Source organism: Hemiscyllium ocellatum, chromosome 9 (genome assembly GCF_020745735.1).
Source record: "Hemiscyllium ocellatum isolate sHemOce1 chromosome 9, sHemOce1.pat.X.cur, whole genome shotgun sequence".
NCBI lineage: Eukaryota > Metazoa > Chordata > Chondrichthyes > Orectolobiformes > Hemiscylliidae > Hemiscyllium > Hemiscyllium ocellatum.
In genome coordinates this window covers 77368666-77384894 of record NC_083409.1, presented here as the reverse complement: position 1 = coordinate 77384894, position 16229 = coordinate 77368666, and the positions used below count along the sequence as shown (strand labels likewise).

The following is a 16229-nucleotide window of genomic DNA, read 5'->3' as shown; positions in this document are numbered from 1 at the left end:
GTTAAACAAGATAAAAGCCCATGGTGGTATGAGCAAGGTCCTCGCACGGATAAAGGATCGGTTGAGTCGCAGAAGGTAGAAAGTAGGGTTAAAAGGGTCTTTTTCAGGATGGCAGCCAGTAACTAGTGGAGTTCCACAGGGTTTGTGTTGAGACCACAACTATTCACGTTCTATATTAACAATCTGTTTGGAGGAACGGAGGACATTATTATCTGCAACCTTAGAAACAAAAATAGGTGGAGAGACGGGTAAGTATTGAAGAAGTGGGGAAGCTGCAGAAGGACTTAAGATAGACTAAATGAGTAAAGGAGTAGCAGATGGAATACAATGTACGGAAGTGTGAGGTTATGAACTTTGGTAGTAAGAATAAAAGTGTAGACTATTTTCTCAATGGGGAAAGGCTTCAGAAATCTGGAGTATAAAAGGGACATGGGAATGCTTGTTCAGGAATCTCGTAAGGTTAATACCTTCAATTAGGAAAACAAATGAATGCTAGCATTCATTTTGAGGCCAAGAATATGCTATTCAGATTATAAGACTCTGATCAGATTGCATTGGGAATATTGAGCAGACTTAGGCCCTCTATCTAAGGATGGATGTGCTGGCGTTGGAGGGGATCCAGAGGAGGGTTACAAGAATGATCCTGGGATTGAAAGGCTTGTCATGTGAGGCGCAATTGAGAACTCTGGGTCTGTACGCAATAGACTTTAGACAGACAAGCAGGGGATCTGATTGAAACTTAGAGAACTGAGAAGCCTATATAGCGTGGATGTGGCGATGTTTCCATAAGTTGGAGAGACTTGCATCCAAGGGTACAACCTCAGAATGAAAAGGATGACCTTTTAAACTGAGAGGAAGAGGAATGTCTTTAGCCAGAGGGTGGATCATCTGTGGAACTCAATGCCACAGAAGTTGTGGAGGCCAAATCATTTAATGTATTAAGACAGGGTTATTAATTAGGAGAAGGCAGGAGAATGATACTGAGGAACTATCAGCCATGATCTAATAACAGAGGAGACTCAATGAGCCAAATGGTCTAATTCTGTTTCTATAACTTATGGCTTAAAGTGGACAAGTACAAGAACTTTCAATGCACCTAATGGGTAGATGATGTATTGCTCTCTCCCTGTCAAAGGGCTTCTATCACCTGGACAGCTTGATGACTCAGTAGTTAGCACTGCTGCCTTACAGTGCCAGGGACCTGAGTTTGATTCCATTCTCAGGTGTCAGTCTGTGTGGAGTTTGCACATTCTCCCTGTTTCTGTGTGGGATTCCTCCAGGTGATCCGATTTTCTCCATAGTCCAAACACATGCAGGTTAGGTGGATTGGCCATGCTAAATTGCCCATAGAGTCCAAGGATGGGCAAGCGAGGTGGATTAGCCTTGTAAAATGCAGGGTTACAGGGATAGGGGTCTGGGTGAGATATGCTTTGGTGGGTCAGTATGGCCTTGATAGGCCGAATAGCCTGCTTTTACGCTGTAAGGACTCTGACTTAAGAATAAAATGCTAATGTCATATTACCTGATATAGACCATAGTAGAAAAGCAGAGGGCTAGAAGAACCCCTGTGGCACAATAGTATGTCCCTACCTCTGAGCAAGGAGACTCTTGTTCAAGTTCCACCTCCTTTAGAGGTGTGTAATAACATCTCTGAACACAATTAGAATATATCTAAAACCTGAGGGTTGGCATCACCTTCACAGCCACAAGCATGCATGCTCTAGCATCTGCTGCCAATTCCTACTGCAATAGATGATGCAGTCACACACTGCTCCTATCATGTTAAGGTACCTGCTCTGCATTATCTTTGTACTACTGATGAACATTAACTTCAGTCCCAATGAACAAAAAATAAAAGGTAATAAATGAAATCACATTTCTCTTCAAAACTTTATTGCTGTACCGACAAATGCACAAAATATGTAATGAATTTTATCCAACACTGGTTTAATCAAAGTCACCACTATGCTCCAACTCCTACGAAACAGTGGAGCATTTAATCTTCAGAAGAGAAGATTCTTTCTAACTAATACAGAAGTAGAAACTGATTTTGTCAGATACAGGGTAAATTTGCAAGACATTGCTCCTGGCACAGAGCTTTACTCAACATGTACAACAAATGGAAAATCAGGCAGCATAGGGCTTAACAAGCCTAATTTATGGCCACTTGATTTTCCAGTGATTAATTACCAGAAAACTAGGAATATACAAATTAAGTACATTTACCTCCATCCCCAATTCTCTGATCCATACCTCATCAAGTGAGGCTCTGAGCAGAGCTTCAATGCATAAAATGTACTCTCATACTTATCAGTTTTGGTGTCAGCAAACAGCCGCAAAATATCTGCTCAGTAAAAACAACTCTTATTTCAGCTACATAGTTAACAGGCTAATATTCTGTATTGGTCACAATGAACCATAAACAAATCAGAAGTTATTTCTGTTTTGTGAAGTAATTCTTGCTTTTTTCTACATCAGGAGTGATGGTATCAGCACCAGGTTTCCAATTAGCAGGACAAACTGCAAAAAAGGAAAGTTTTAAAAATCAATATTTATCAAAATGACTTTATTTGTGAAGAATAAACATTATAAATTTCAACACCATTGTTAAGCAATGTTAGGAAATTAGGTGGTTACAAAATAAAAAAGTTAATTAGCCCACATTCTCCAGTCAGAAGTAAAGATGGTGCACCAGCCAGTACGCGATTTATCTGCTCACTTGCTATTTTATGTTTGAGCCGATGCTGGCTTCAGCAGGAATGAAGGGAGAGTGAGAAAGCCAACAGGTAAATTTAATTCCAGCAAAACCACCATAATTTGAAGATGCACCCTGATCATTTATCTACACTGTTTTAAAAAGAACACTGTACAATCTCCTCCCACTAACTGCTCAGCCTTCTCTCACAGGGCCTGATAATGTTCAACCCTCGTGCTCATCTCAAAAATGCTCACTTATTCTTCCTGACCAACATCTAGTGTTTGTAGCAAAATTGCTTGAGCTATCCCACAGACTAGTTATGCAACAGCCTGACATAATCATACTCTCAAAATTATATGCTATACTCAGAATTATACGCTACAATGTCCCAAACACCAATCACCAGCCCTAGATAAATTCAGTCCCATTGGTGGTGGAACAGCAAATCCCAAAGCAAAGGCTATGGATCTTGGTAATATTCCAACAACAGAACCGAAAACTTATCTTCCAGAACTACTTGTACCTTTGCTAAGCTGTTCCAGTACAGTTACGATAATGGCATCTACCTGGCAAAGTGCAAAACTGCCCAGTAATGTGCTGTCCACAAAAAGCAAGTCCAGTCTGGTCAATTTCAAAACTGGTCCACTTCAAAACTGGTCCACCATTGGCAAAGTGACAGAAGTCAAGGGGACTGTTAACCAGCAACAGCAAAGAAATAGCCTACTCACTGATGCTCAGCTTTGGTTCCACCACTTAGCTCTTGCTTCATAACAAACCTTGGTCCAAATATGAAGAAAGGAGATGAACTTCAAAGGTGAATTGAGTGTGACATCCCTTGAGATTGGAGGAAAACTGCCCATTGGTTGAGGTCATACCGAGCACAAAAATAAAAATGGTGGTTGTTGTGGTTATTGGAGGTCAATCATCTCAGTCCTAGGACATCATTGTAGGAGTTCCTCAAAGCACATCCTATGCTTGACAATCTTCAGCTGCTTCATCGATGAACTTTTCTCCATCAGAGCTGGTGATGATTGCACAATATTAGCACTATTCACAAATGCTCTGATATAGAAGCTGTCCATGTGCATATGCAGTAAAACCTGAACACTATCCAGACTTGGGCTAAATAGGTATCTATAGCACTCATGCCAAACAAGCACCAGAAAATGACCAGCTCCAACAAGGGCTATCTAGCCACTGCCCCTTGACATTCAAAGCATTAGCTTACTGAATTCTTGCAATCAACCTCCTGGGATCAACCAGAAACTGAATTGAACTAGCTGTATTAATTCTGGAGTTCAAGGCCAGGTGAGACATAAGGAATTCTGCAGTGAATAACTCACTTCCAGTCTCTCCATTGCCTGTCTACAAGGCATAAATTAGGAGCGTGATGGAAGTGCGAGTGCAGCTCCAACCTTACTCAGAACACTTGATGTCACCCAGGATAAAGCAATCCAATTAAGTGGCTCCCATCCCTACACCTCAACAATAGCAGTGATTAGAGAAGCAGCTCCTCACCACTTTCTCTTCGACAAGTAGTGATATGGAGGCATCCTTGCAAGAGGATTCGCAGTAGGTTAAAGTCAAAGAAGGGCTGAAGAAGGGCTCATGCCTGAAACAGCGATTCTCCTGCTCCTTGGATGCGCTTTTCCAGCAACACATTTTCAGTTCTGATCTCCAGCATCTGCAGTCCTCACTTTCTCCTTTCTGACAAGTATTGATAGACAATAAATGCTGGACTAGCCAGCAATACCCACATCCCGTTTCTGAATGAAAAACAACCTTGGACCTGACAGGCTGACTTCTGTCCCTGCACCTCCATCAATTGGTCTGTCCCTCATCGGCCAAAAATACTTTATTTTCTTATCCAGCACCCCCACCAACAAGTCTCAATCCCATCCATCGCCCCGAGAATGCTCAACTCCATCTCTCACAGCCCAAGAATATTCAACTTTCCTCACCCACCGATAATGCTTAATCGTCTCCCATGCCAAGCCCTAACTCTGTCCCCCACCCATTTTCTCCATCACTCGTGTCACTGCCAACAGTGTTTACCTTCCTTCATTAACAATGCTGATTCTTCCAATATCATTCACATACATTCATGGATTCTGGAAGGACAATCAGGTGGGCAGTTGTGTCCAGAGGATAGGAAAGAGGAGGAGAATGGAATATATAAACACTGATAGGAGAGGGTGGATAGTTTCAGCTGGAGGGTTGAATATTGCACATTTTGCTAGAATGGATGGGAGTTGTGAACACTGCTGTGTGGAAAACAAACTACAACTACTGTATTTGCTGCTCACAATGATATCTCCTTTGGACTGGCAAGAGCAAATGCTTTGGGGAACATTTCCGCTCTATCCACAGATATTTTAGCAACTTTCTAGTTGACTACCATTTTTATAAGCCACCTTGCTCCCACACTAGCATTTCTGTCGTGGGTCTGTTGCAATATTCCAATGAAGCACAAAGTAAGCTTGAGAAACACCTCATTTTCTGCTTGGGCACTTTATTGCCTCTAGAACTACAACTTCAGAGCCTGACCATGATGTCTGATCTCCATTTATCTTAACATTTTTCACTCTATCTCCCCATCCACCCCACCCCCACCAGCTTTATCTTGAATGTATCCTATTTATCTTGGTCTCAGTACAGAGGCCCATTTTCTTCGTTTCATGCCTTTACATAAATCTTTTTACATAAAAACTGCCCTTTCACCACAATTAGCAACCTCTTTCTCTTTTGCACTGGGCCTTCACACCACCTTCACACCAAAGAGTTTTGAGTCTGATGTGACTCAGATCTCTTTGTTCCACACATGCTGACACACGGTGAGATTCTCTAGCAATACCATTATTCATTTCAGATTTCCAGCATCCACAGCATTTTGTTTTAATTATAGGGAAATGAACATTGTGAAAGAGCAGTGGACAATGTTGATGTGTGCTGAGCAGTGTTACAGCAGTATTGTTGTGGTTGCTATGGAGCTTTAATGTACTTAAGAATTACATTACCCAGCAGATTTAATTCCTGTGAAAAACAGCAGTATTTCACATTTTTCAGGTCTACAGTTAGTGATTGTAACAAGGTCAGCCTGATGGACCTCAGAGAATACAAGTTCTCCAAATGGACCTGGCTAACAACTCCAATCAGGGAGCCTAAGCTGACAGATATAACAGGCATGTCAGAGGTTCTTATACAGAGTTGGCTCTGATGAAGTCAGACCAGTGTCAATTACTACATATGTGTAAATAAAGGTTAAGTGATGGGATACCAGTCTCTCTGCAAATATTTCAGTGATTACATTATTTTAAATGGTACATCAAATTGAAATTTACCAAGCACCAAGGACGTGCACTCAAATATAGCAGGCTAAAGATCCCAATATGGCCGAATCAGCAGACCAACACCATCTGCTCCTTCAACAAATACTCATCAAAACACAGTTAAAACTGAAATCCATCCTGCTACCTTTGTCCCTTGCTCCCATCCTTTCTATGCTCAACATTACCTGCACCCAAGCATAAGGGACAAAATTTAAGAGCTTTGTTCAACAAAGACAACTCCATAATTAATTCTCAACAAAAACACTGAAATAGCTAGAAATGTCTGGTCTTCAAAGTTCATATTATAAACATCAGTGTTTGTATGTTCATTCCCCTCCTGATTTACTCTCTTCTCCCACATCCCACGGACACTGCTCATCCCTCCACAATCCCCTTCCTAACTCTTCTTTCAGAACCAATCAATCTGTTTGATTGATGTTTATTAGACAATAAGTGCAGAAGTAGGCCATTCTGCCCTTCGAGCCTGCACCATCATTCATTATGATCATGGCTTATCATCCACAATCAGTATCCTGTTCCTGCCTTATCCCCATAACCCTTGATTCCATTATCCTTAAGAGCTCTACCCAACTCTTTCTTGAAAGTATCCAGAGACTTGGCTTCCACAGCCTTCTGGGTGAAGATTCCATATACCTACCATCTCTTTAAACTGAATCATCAGTTTAAAGAGTTCACATTCTTTATTTAGCCAGAGTTTTAACTGAGAGATGACTGTACGCAGGCATATAAAATCATGAGGGGTATAGGTAAGCTTAATAGTGGTTTCTTCTCACTAGGATGGGGGATTTCAAGACTAGGGAGCATATTTTTAAGGTGAGAGGAGAGGTATTTTAAAAAGACAAGGGGCAAATTTTCTTTTTATTTAAAAAAAAAGGGTGGTTCGCATGTGGAATGGACTTCCTGAGGAAGTGGTGGATGCAAGCACAGTTACAACATTTAAAAGACACTTAAATAAATGCATGAATAAGAAAGGTTTGGAGGAATGTGGGCCAGGAGCAGGTAGATGGGACTAGTTTAGTTTGGATTATGTTTGGTTCAACCAGTTCATGTCAAAGGGTCTATTTCCATGCTGTATGACTATGTACTCTAATGATAGAACACATCATTAATGGAATTATTTCTGCACTGAAAAAGGTCCAAATTTGTTGCATAGTGAAAACTAATGTACTAATATGATGGCAATGCTCTATCAATATTGACTCCACATCCTTGAGTGGGCACTTTGGTGTTAATGTAATTTGGCCACTATGGACAGTGCATTTTGAAACATATCACAGCAAATGTTGTTCCACTTTGATATAGTACACTGAACTAATAAATGCATATAAACAGACAAATTACGTGCCACAGTAATCTGTTTAGGGGGCATGCCAACTCTGTCCTTCAACAAGATCACAGCCTCAACTTCACATTGTACCTATGGTCTAACTTAAATCTATCTACTTCAGACTTTAAAACATTCAATGACTGCCCTACCGGCTCTCTGGAGAACGGAGTTCCAGAGACTCATGACTCTCAAAAGAAAAAAAAGTCATCTCTCACACATAAGACTTCTTCTTTCCAAACTGTGTCCTATAATTCAAGTCTCCCTCATAGGGGAGTCATCATTTCAGCATCTTTGCCTGTTAAGTCCTGATAGTATCTTGGTATGTCTTAGTAAAATCACCCTTTATTCTTTTAAACTCAGATGGATATATGCCTAAACTGTCAGACCTTTCTTCATACAATCACCTCCCATTCCAGGTATCTGTGAAGTGAACCTTCTCTCAATTACTTCAAACACATTGTTATCCTTTGTTAAGTAAGGAGACCAAAACTGCAGGTAGTATTCGAGATGTGGTCTCACCAACACTCTGCAACTGTAGCAAAACATTCCATTCCCCTTGCAATAATTAACAATTTATTTGTCTTCCGATTCACTTGCTATGACTGTACAGTAACTTTGAGATCCCTGTACACCCAGACCCCATTATGCCTCATTTCTGCACTCCCTCTCTACATAAATAAAATGTCTAATTTCTATTATTCCTGCCAAAGTGGACAAGGATACATTTTCCAAAATTAAGGAAAATCTCATGTTTTTTGGCTTAGCCTGAGCATTCTGGAGGGGTTTCCACTGTGAGGCCTAGCGATTTTTTCCACCAAATTTAACCTGATCTTTCCTTTTGCCTAATTACGTACCCTACCTACCCCAGCCAGAGTCCTACAAATCCAACTGTGGCCCCCATCTTACCACACATTCCCCAAACAAAATTCATTTCAGCAAAAATCCAACAAAAAGACCAGCATCCATTGTATTAGCGCCATCTGTAAAAGGCTGCTTGTACTCAGCCAAGCATTCCAAAGCTGGCCTGCTTGTTGACTTTCAGAATCTGAAGAAAGGGCAGATGGCACGGTGATTGACCAGCAGAGATCAAGTGGGTGGTGTAGAGAAGTCATCTTCTGAGAGGACCAGCAGAGGAGGCCACAACTCAGAATTCCGGCAGCGTAATCCAAGACAGCCACTGGGCTGGTCACTTCTCTACATTCTGAAGGAACTGACAAAAATACCATATGACAAGTTCTTCACTGTACTAGGATTAGTGCTACACTCTGCAGCCTCACACTTTATCTTTGCTATTGTAACCACCTCCCATCAAGTCTCATGCTCTTCTATTCTCAATTGTCAGCAGCATTTTCCCTCATCCTATCTAACCTCCCACACCACTAATCCAACATTGCCTCTGCACTGACTCCTCTCTACTTCATAATACCGCAACATACTCATCCAATTCTGCCACAAATCGCCTCATAACCCACACATTGCTCAGATCCCTTCAAGATTCCGCACATTATATCTGCCACATATTTGTACACTCACTAAAACTTATCTATATATCTTTACAGATTCCTGTTGTCCTCTTCATAACTCCCCTATGGTTTGTGTCATCAGCAAATTTTGCTGTCAAGCATTTGATTCCTTCATTCAAGTAATTAATGTAACAAGCCGCATGACCTCATCCACCGAATGACCAACAGGAAGGTCATTGATCATGATCTGGCGTAGAATACCAGTATTATTAAATAGCTACAGGTCCAGGACAGATCCCTGTGGCATTCTTATTTGTCACATCTTAACAAGTGAAAATGATCCATTTATGCCAACTATTTTCTGTTAGCTTAACAATTATCTATCCCTGCAGTATAACTGCCCATACATAACTTCTCAAATTGCGCAGTGACCTTTTATGTGATAGCTGGTCAAACACTTTCTGGATATCTAAGTACATCACATCCACAGATTCTTCTTTGTCCTCATTTCTTGTTACTTTATGAAAAAACTCAAGTTAGTTAAATAAAAATGACTTCCCTTTCACAGAACTGCACCAATTCTGCCTGTCTCCATTGAGATTTTCTAAATGCATGCTATATGGTTCTTAATTTTCCAGCATTTTCCCTGTGACAGATTTTAGGTTAACTGGCCTGTAGTTCCAGGATTTCTGTCCCTCCCCCAATTTCTTGGATGGATAAGTCATATTCACTATTTTCCAATCTGATGGAGTCTTTCCAGGATCTAGCTCATTTTGAAAAATTAAAACCAATGCCTCGAAACATTATAAGTTCTTAAGTTACCTGTAAAGGATCATCATGGGCTGGTTGCTTCCCTAATTGTAACAGCAGATTTTGCTCTGAAATTCTGACAGTTATAACAACTTATTTTTCCCCCATTTTGGTTTGAGTACTAAAGTTGAGAGATGAACTTTAAACTTTTGAGCAACAGTTTTTTGAAAAAGGAAACAATAAACAAACGGATTCGATTATGGGAACTGACCTGGAAAGTTAATTGCAGGTTGATAACTGTTCTAAGAACACTGCAAACGCTTCAGCAAGAGATCTTTGCTGAAGAACTGGTAGTTGTTTGGATGTTAAAAGGGTTGAAGGGAAGTCAGTGACACCCAAACAAAGAGAATGTTGAAAAAAAAACAAACAGAAACCTAAGACTGAACTTGTTTTCACTGTTTTAGAAGGTATTGTTCCTGTGAAAGCTGGTGGACAAGTTTGGTTGCTCTGTAGTTTATAATCAGTTATCAAATTATTGAAAGCTCTGAGACAAAAAAAATCATGTAAAACATAAGTAAAAGTTACCAGCTGTCTACAGAAGGCGTTTGCATTGACCAGTGACTTCAGAATTCAAACAAGGTATACAAACCCACGTATTGGCGAACTCATTACCCAAGGATTGTATGAACGTTTAGCAACCATCTTTCAAAACTGCTTAAGTGAATCGGGTAATTACAGCTATTTTCTTTTTCATTTTTCCCTGAACCGTGCACTTGAGTGGACGTTACCAAAAAATCTGGTTTAATCATAGCCATTGATTAGATGAACTTGTTATTTAACTTTGCTCTACTAAAGTTACAGCATTCATAATAAATTGTTAATTTAAGCGATTTCTTTAAATCTGTCTGTTATTGGTTTTCCATAAAGTCTAGTTAGGAACAACTGGGCAATTGAGAGCCAATGAGTATTTTAATTTCAATGAAATTTTTAATTCTAATGAGTACTTTAATATTCATGGTTAGCCAGGCTGATTTGATTGGCTTGCTATTCTGGTGTTGGAACACAGCACTACAGAATAACGATTCATACATAAATGTACACCTTAGACATAACCCAAATATCAACTCTTAAAATGTGTATGGATATCCACGTGCTTACATTAAAGGTCTGAGTCTCAAAGAAGCCTGTTTACCTTCACCATGCTCATCTGTAAATTGGAATGCTTGAACAAGCCGCATGACCTCATCCACTGAACGCCCAACAGGAAGGTCATTGATCATGATCTGGCGTAGAATACCAGTATTATCAATGATGTACAAACCGCTGAAGAAAGAAAAGTTACGATATTTTAAATTTTATCTGGCAACAAATATCGGTTTTGATGCAATGTTGGGTTCTGAGAAATAAACTTTCAGTTTACCAATTTCTAATAGTACCCTAAGTAATTTCAAATCATACCAAACTTTCCCACTCAAGAGAAATTATTGAAGACTGCTAGTACTTTCTTCAAATTTATTTTAGCTTCTTAAATTGACATTAGCAAAATATTCCAAAATTATGTTGTCAACAGGAGACAAAGTCCACAAGGGGATAATGGTTAAGTTAAATGAGTCAAAAAATTGGCCTACAGAGATAATATGGGAAAATGTGAACTTGTCCACTTTAGCTGTTATATTGCTTTTATATTTGATTATTTCAAAACAAATTACAGAAGGATATTTACTTACATCATGGTATATAAGACAAAACGCTAGCATGCAAGTCCAGCAAGTGATTAGAAAGAGAATATTAACATTTATTTCAAACAAAAGGAAATCAAGCATAAAAGTAGTGATCCAAAGTTTGGGAGAAGATTTGTAGCTCGGGTGCTCGTTGTTGTGGTTCTGTTCGCCAAGCTGGGAATTTGTGTTGCAGACGTTTCGTCCCCTGTCTAGGTGACATCCTCAGTGCTTGGGAGCCTCCTGTGAAGCACTTCTGTGATCTTTCCTCCGGCATTTATTGTGATTTGTATCTGCCACTTCCGGTTGTCAGTTCCAGCTGTCCGCTGCAGTGGCCGGTATATTGGGTCCAGGTCGATGTGCTTATTGATTGAATCTGTGGATGAGTGCCATGCCTCTAGGAATTCCCTGGCTGTTCTCTGTTTGGCTTGTCTTTTAATAGTAGTGTTGTCCCAGTCGAACTCATGTTGCTTGTCATCTGAGTGTGTGGCTACTATGGATGGCTGGTGAATTCGTTTCGTGGCTAGTTGGTGTTCATGGATGCGGATCATTAGCTGTCTTCCTGTTTGTTCTATGTAGTGTTTTGTGCAGTCGTCGCATGGGATTTTGTACACTACATTGGTTACGCTCATGCTGGGCAATGTAGTGTACAAAATCCCATGCGATGACTGCACAAAACACTACATAGAACAAACAGGAAGACAGCTAATGATCCGCATCCATGAACACCAACTAGCCACGAAACGACATCACCAGCCATCCAGAGTAGCCACACACTCAGATGACAAGCAACAGGAGTTCGACTGGGACAACACTATTATAGGACAAGCCAAACATAGGACAAGCCAAACAGAGAACAGCCAGGCAATTCCTAGAGGCATAGCACTCATCCACAGATTCAAATCAATAAGCACATCGACCTGGATCCAATATACCGCCACTGCAGCGGACAGCTGGAACTGACAACCGGAAGCGGCAGATACAAATCATTATAAATGCCGGAGGAAAGATCACAGAAGCGCTTCACAGGAGGCTCCAAAACACTGAGGATGTCACTTAGACAGGGGACGAAACGTCTGCAACACAAATTTCCAGCTCGGCAAACCACAACAATAAAAGTAGGGATTGTGGCACAGTGGTAGCATCCCTACTCCTGGACTAGGTGGCCCAGGTGTTCCAATTCCACTTGCTCCAGAGGTGTGCACTAATATCTCTGAACAAGTTGATTTGAAAAAAAATAATAGGGAGGTTTTGCTGTTAGAGCTATGCAAGGCCTCAGCAAGACAGCATCATGAGTAATATGCAGTTTTAGTTTCCTTAAATGAAAGGATACAAGTACATGAGAAGCACTTCAGAAGAAAAAGTTACTCAACTAATTTTATATAACAAATATAATGCTTTCATGTCATTTGCCAGAGGTGGGTCTTTCTTTAATGTTTGGAGGCACACTAGACTGAAGACTTTCTTTATAAACCTGGGGACCCAAGGACACCGTGCAGAGGTCGGTCCTATTACTCCTGTCCCAGAAGGAGTTCAAGCAAATGGTATTTTCTTAAAAAAACTATTTTAGTCTCCTATCTCTAGGTAGTTTTTCACACTTTAGTTTTCCTGCTGACATTACATGTTGCTATCAGGGTATGACTTTTGCATCTTTGGAGGGCCTACCTATTTTTTCAGTAGAAGTCTTGTTAAGGGATTGAATGGCCACTGTTAATATCACAGCGGCCAACTGGTGGAAGGGTGGAGGCTATATTTTGATTTTCAGTATTCTAATCCCTTGTTCAACAATTTTCTTCCTCTCAGATAGTGGCTAAAATACGGACCTATCTCGTTCTCTCAGATTCAAGAGAAATGTTAGTTTTACATTTCTGGATCAAAACTTCACTAGCCTAACTCTAAGAATGACATTCAGTTCTACACTACATCTTATTCTGCATCATGCAGTCCTAACAACTGACCGGAAAGCAATGCCTTCATCATCTTTTAAGACACCATAATCTACACAGATTGTGCGACGAAGGTCTGATACTAAAGGGACTTTTGTTGGACCAAGTCCTCCTTGCTTTCTTGGTGTATTGATCCTATGAAACACAAGAAAATTAACTTTAACTTAAATTTAACAATAAAATTGAATCTAATGATCACAAAGAATATATCATAAAATGAGGTTCATTCAGTAAAATATATAAAGAATAATTTTATTTGATCATTATTACATCCACTATATTCAATTTGTTTTGATAGTTTGAATTATGTTGCAATCACTCAAATAACCAGAAATCCACAGGTCAATGTTTTAAGCTTCTGCTACTGGTGTGAAGTTTTAGTACTACACTAAAGGGTCACGTTGACCATGGGTTCTCAGCCATTTTGCTTCGGAGGCTCCTCTTCTGTGTTGTAAGAACTCCATGAGCCCTGTAACATATACAGTTTTTTTCCTGTATAACATTAGTATACAATTAAGTATGTATCTACATTCCTCGTTTTACTCCTTTGAAAGGAAATGTGTTAGTATATCAAGCAGTAAAATCAAGCACAGCGAAATCCCACAATAGAAAATCAAACGGATCACCATATATAATGTATATCCAAGCTTGAAACTCATTTTCTATAATGATTTTTAAAATGTATTCATGGCCATTCATATCTTGCAGTGGAGATGCTTACAGTCTTGGACTCATGACCATGAATTCCCAGTGGCAAAGACAAGGAGCTAGTGAGCTGCCACATTAGCTATGTATGCCATACACAGCCCAGTGTATGCAGCTGTCATGTTTTTACAGTGGTAAACAACGTTAACAGTGGAAAGTGAAGTGGCCCAAAAACAGAATCAAACCCCAGTACCTTGTTGCTCTACAATCCAGTTTTAAAAATGACAAGAAACAGTGCCCATGCTGTGCATCCTGTCAGGAAAACAACAGTCAACTGTCTTTAACAGATCTGGGAAGAGAGAGGTAGGGCATCTTATGTCACAATAGTAATATTACTTTTTTTTAAAAAAGAAAAAGTAATCTCATGTTTCATCTTTTGCTAGGTATGTGCAATTGCTTAAGAATACAAGAATTTCAAGGAGTAGATTATACCATCACTCGAGCCTGAACAACCATTCTAGACGATCATGCCAGATCATCTGCCTTTAAACTCCCCCTGCTCCCAACACCCCCACCACTTCTTATATCCTTTGATTCACTGAAAGACCAAAAATCTTGTTTATTTTAGCATTAGACATATTCAGCAATGTAGTACCCGCAAATCTTTGGGATAAACAATTTCTAAGCTTCATAACTAAGTCTTATCTTAGATCTAAAGTAACTGATCTACTATAACAGACAAAATTAAAAATTCTTTCCTGCCTACCCTGTTAAGCCTGTTCAGAATCATGCATACTTCAATGAAATAACTTCCATTCTTCTATGCAGAGAATATAGGACTGATTTACACAACCTCTCATCATCTAGGGAACCTTTCATCTAGGGAATCAAATTAACAAATGTTTGCTATAGTGCCCCCAATACAAGTATGTCCTTCTTTAAAAGTGGGGACCAAAACTACAGAGTTGTGGTCTCACCAAAGCCTAAATGACTGTAACAAGACTTACTAAATCCTGTACTCCAATCCCTTTGCAATGAAAGCCAATGTGCCACATACCTCCTTAATTGATTGCTGTACCTAATTGAGGCAAGCAGCACTCCATTTCAAGCAGAATAAATGCTAACTCCAATATTCACACCCAGACTGAATTAACAGAGTGTGAGAATTTAAAAGGGGGCTGAAAGATTCACCTATTCTGGGTTCAAGGGAAGGAATCTCCAGTATACATATCAGTGAGTCAATTCTGAGTTTAGAAGCAGTTATCTGGGGGGGGAAAAAAAGCAGGCCATCAGGACTGGACAATTACTTAGGACCCAGGAAAACAAGCACAATTGAGGATCAGCTTGAAATATAACCATAGAATGGCATTTTCAGTTACAGATAGTTCTCCCATGAACTAGTAGTTACGTTCCTGTGCGACTCAGTGTTAAGAGAAAATCACGCAATAAGAGTAATGCGGCCTATGGTAAAAACAGGGTTAGGGACTCAGGTTTAGCAAACCTGTCCATTTCTGGTCAGTTACAGAAATGCAAAGTTGTTCCAAGCAAAATTTCCCAATGTATTGTTGTATTCCTGGTCCTTAATGGAGCGAGTTTATCCAGGACCCAGCTCTCTGCTGTTAAGAGTTTGTGAAACTTCTAGAAGTTGTTTTTGATGAGAGTAAAATCTTTTTTTAAATCAAGGGGGTGGCTAAAGGGCTCTGAATGGCTGGAGGTTTTGAAGGGTTCTGAGTTTCAGAGAGAACGAGGGGCCGACACTCTCAGTTCATCCCGCATGCTTTCAAGCAGAGACTGGGTGAACTTAGATTAGGCGTAACTTGGGGATGGGTGGGGTATGAAGAGAGGAGGCTCACCAGTGTGCTGTTGTCAGTTTCACACCTCTTCCTCTCTTGTAAAATTGTCGTGTTTTGCAGCTTTAGATAGCCAGTAACTGAGCCTCTAATAAAAGGCCCTGCTTACTCTTCAACACTCGATGGACATGGCTATATTTGCACCTTCTTTCACTCCCTTTCTCTCTTCCACTCAGCCCCCAACACCATCTGCCCCCAACTCAGTGCATGATCCCAGTAAACAATCCAGCAAAATATTCCAATATTCACTTCCCTGACCTTAGTTGCAGATAAAAACAAAAACACACACACGGCAATCTGTTGCAATAGGTATGCCAGCAGAATACGTCACATCCAGCTGGTAATAGAGGGGATGGAATCACATAACCGTGAAGGGAAGATTGCTCTATTTAAAAAAAGTCCACAATTCACAAATCGCATTACAGTCAAATCACATTGATGAAACACACTTTATAGGAGAACTACCTGTATATTAAAAGCCA

The 16229-nt window shown here is 40.1% G+C and overlaps 1 protein-coding gene across 1 annotated transcript in view; it reads right to left on the bottom strand.

Annotated features, from left to right (window-relative positions):
- Positions 1-2434: 2434 nt before the first annotated feature.
- The window catches only part of LOC132818777 (peroxiredoxin-1-like), a 53543-nt gene continuing 39748 nt past the window's right edge, over positions 2435-16229 (bottom strand). Inside the window, exons 3-5 of the mRNA XM_060829857.1 lie at positions 13265-13387; positions 10781-10911; positions 2435-2520 (exon numbers count right to left, since the gene is read on the bottom strand). Of these exons, the coding sequence (XP_060685840.1) occupies positions 2435-2520; positions 10781-10911; positions 13265-13387 (340 nt within the window). The remainder of the gene's footprint in view (positions 2521-10780; positions 10912-13264; positions 13388-16229) is intronic.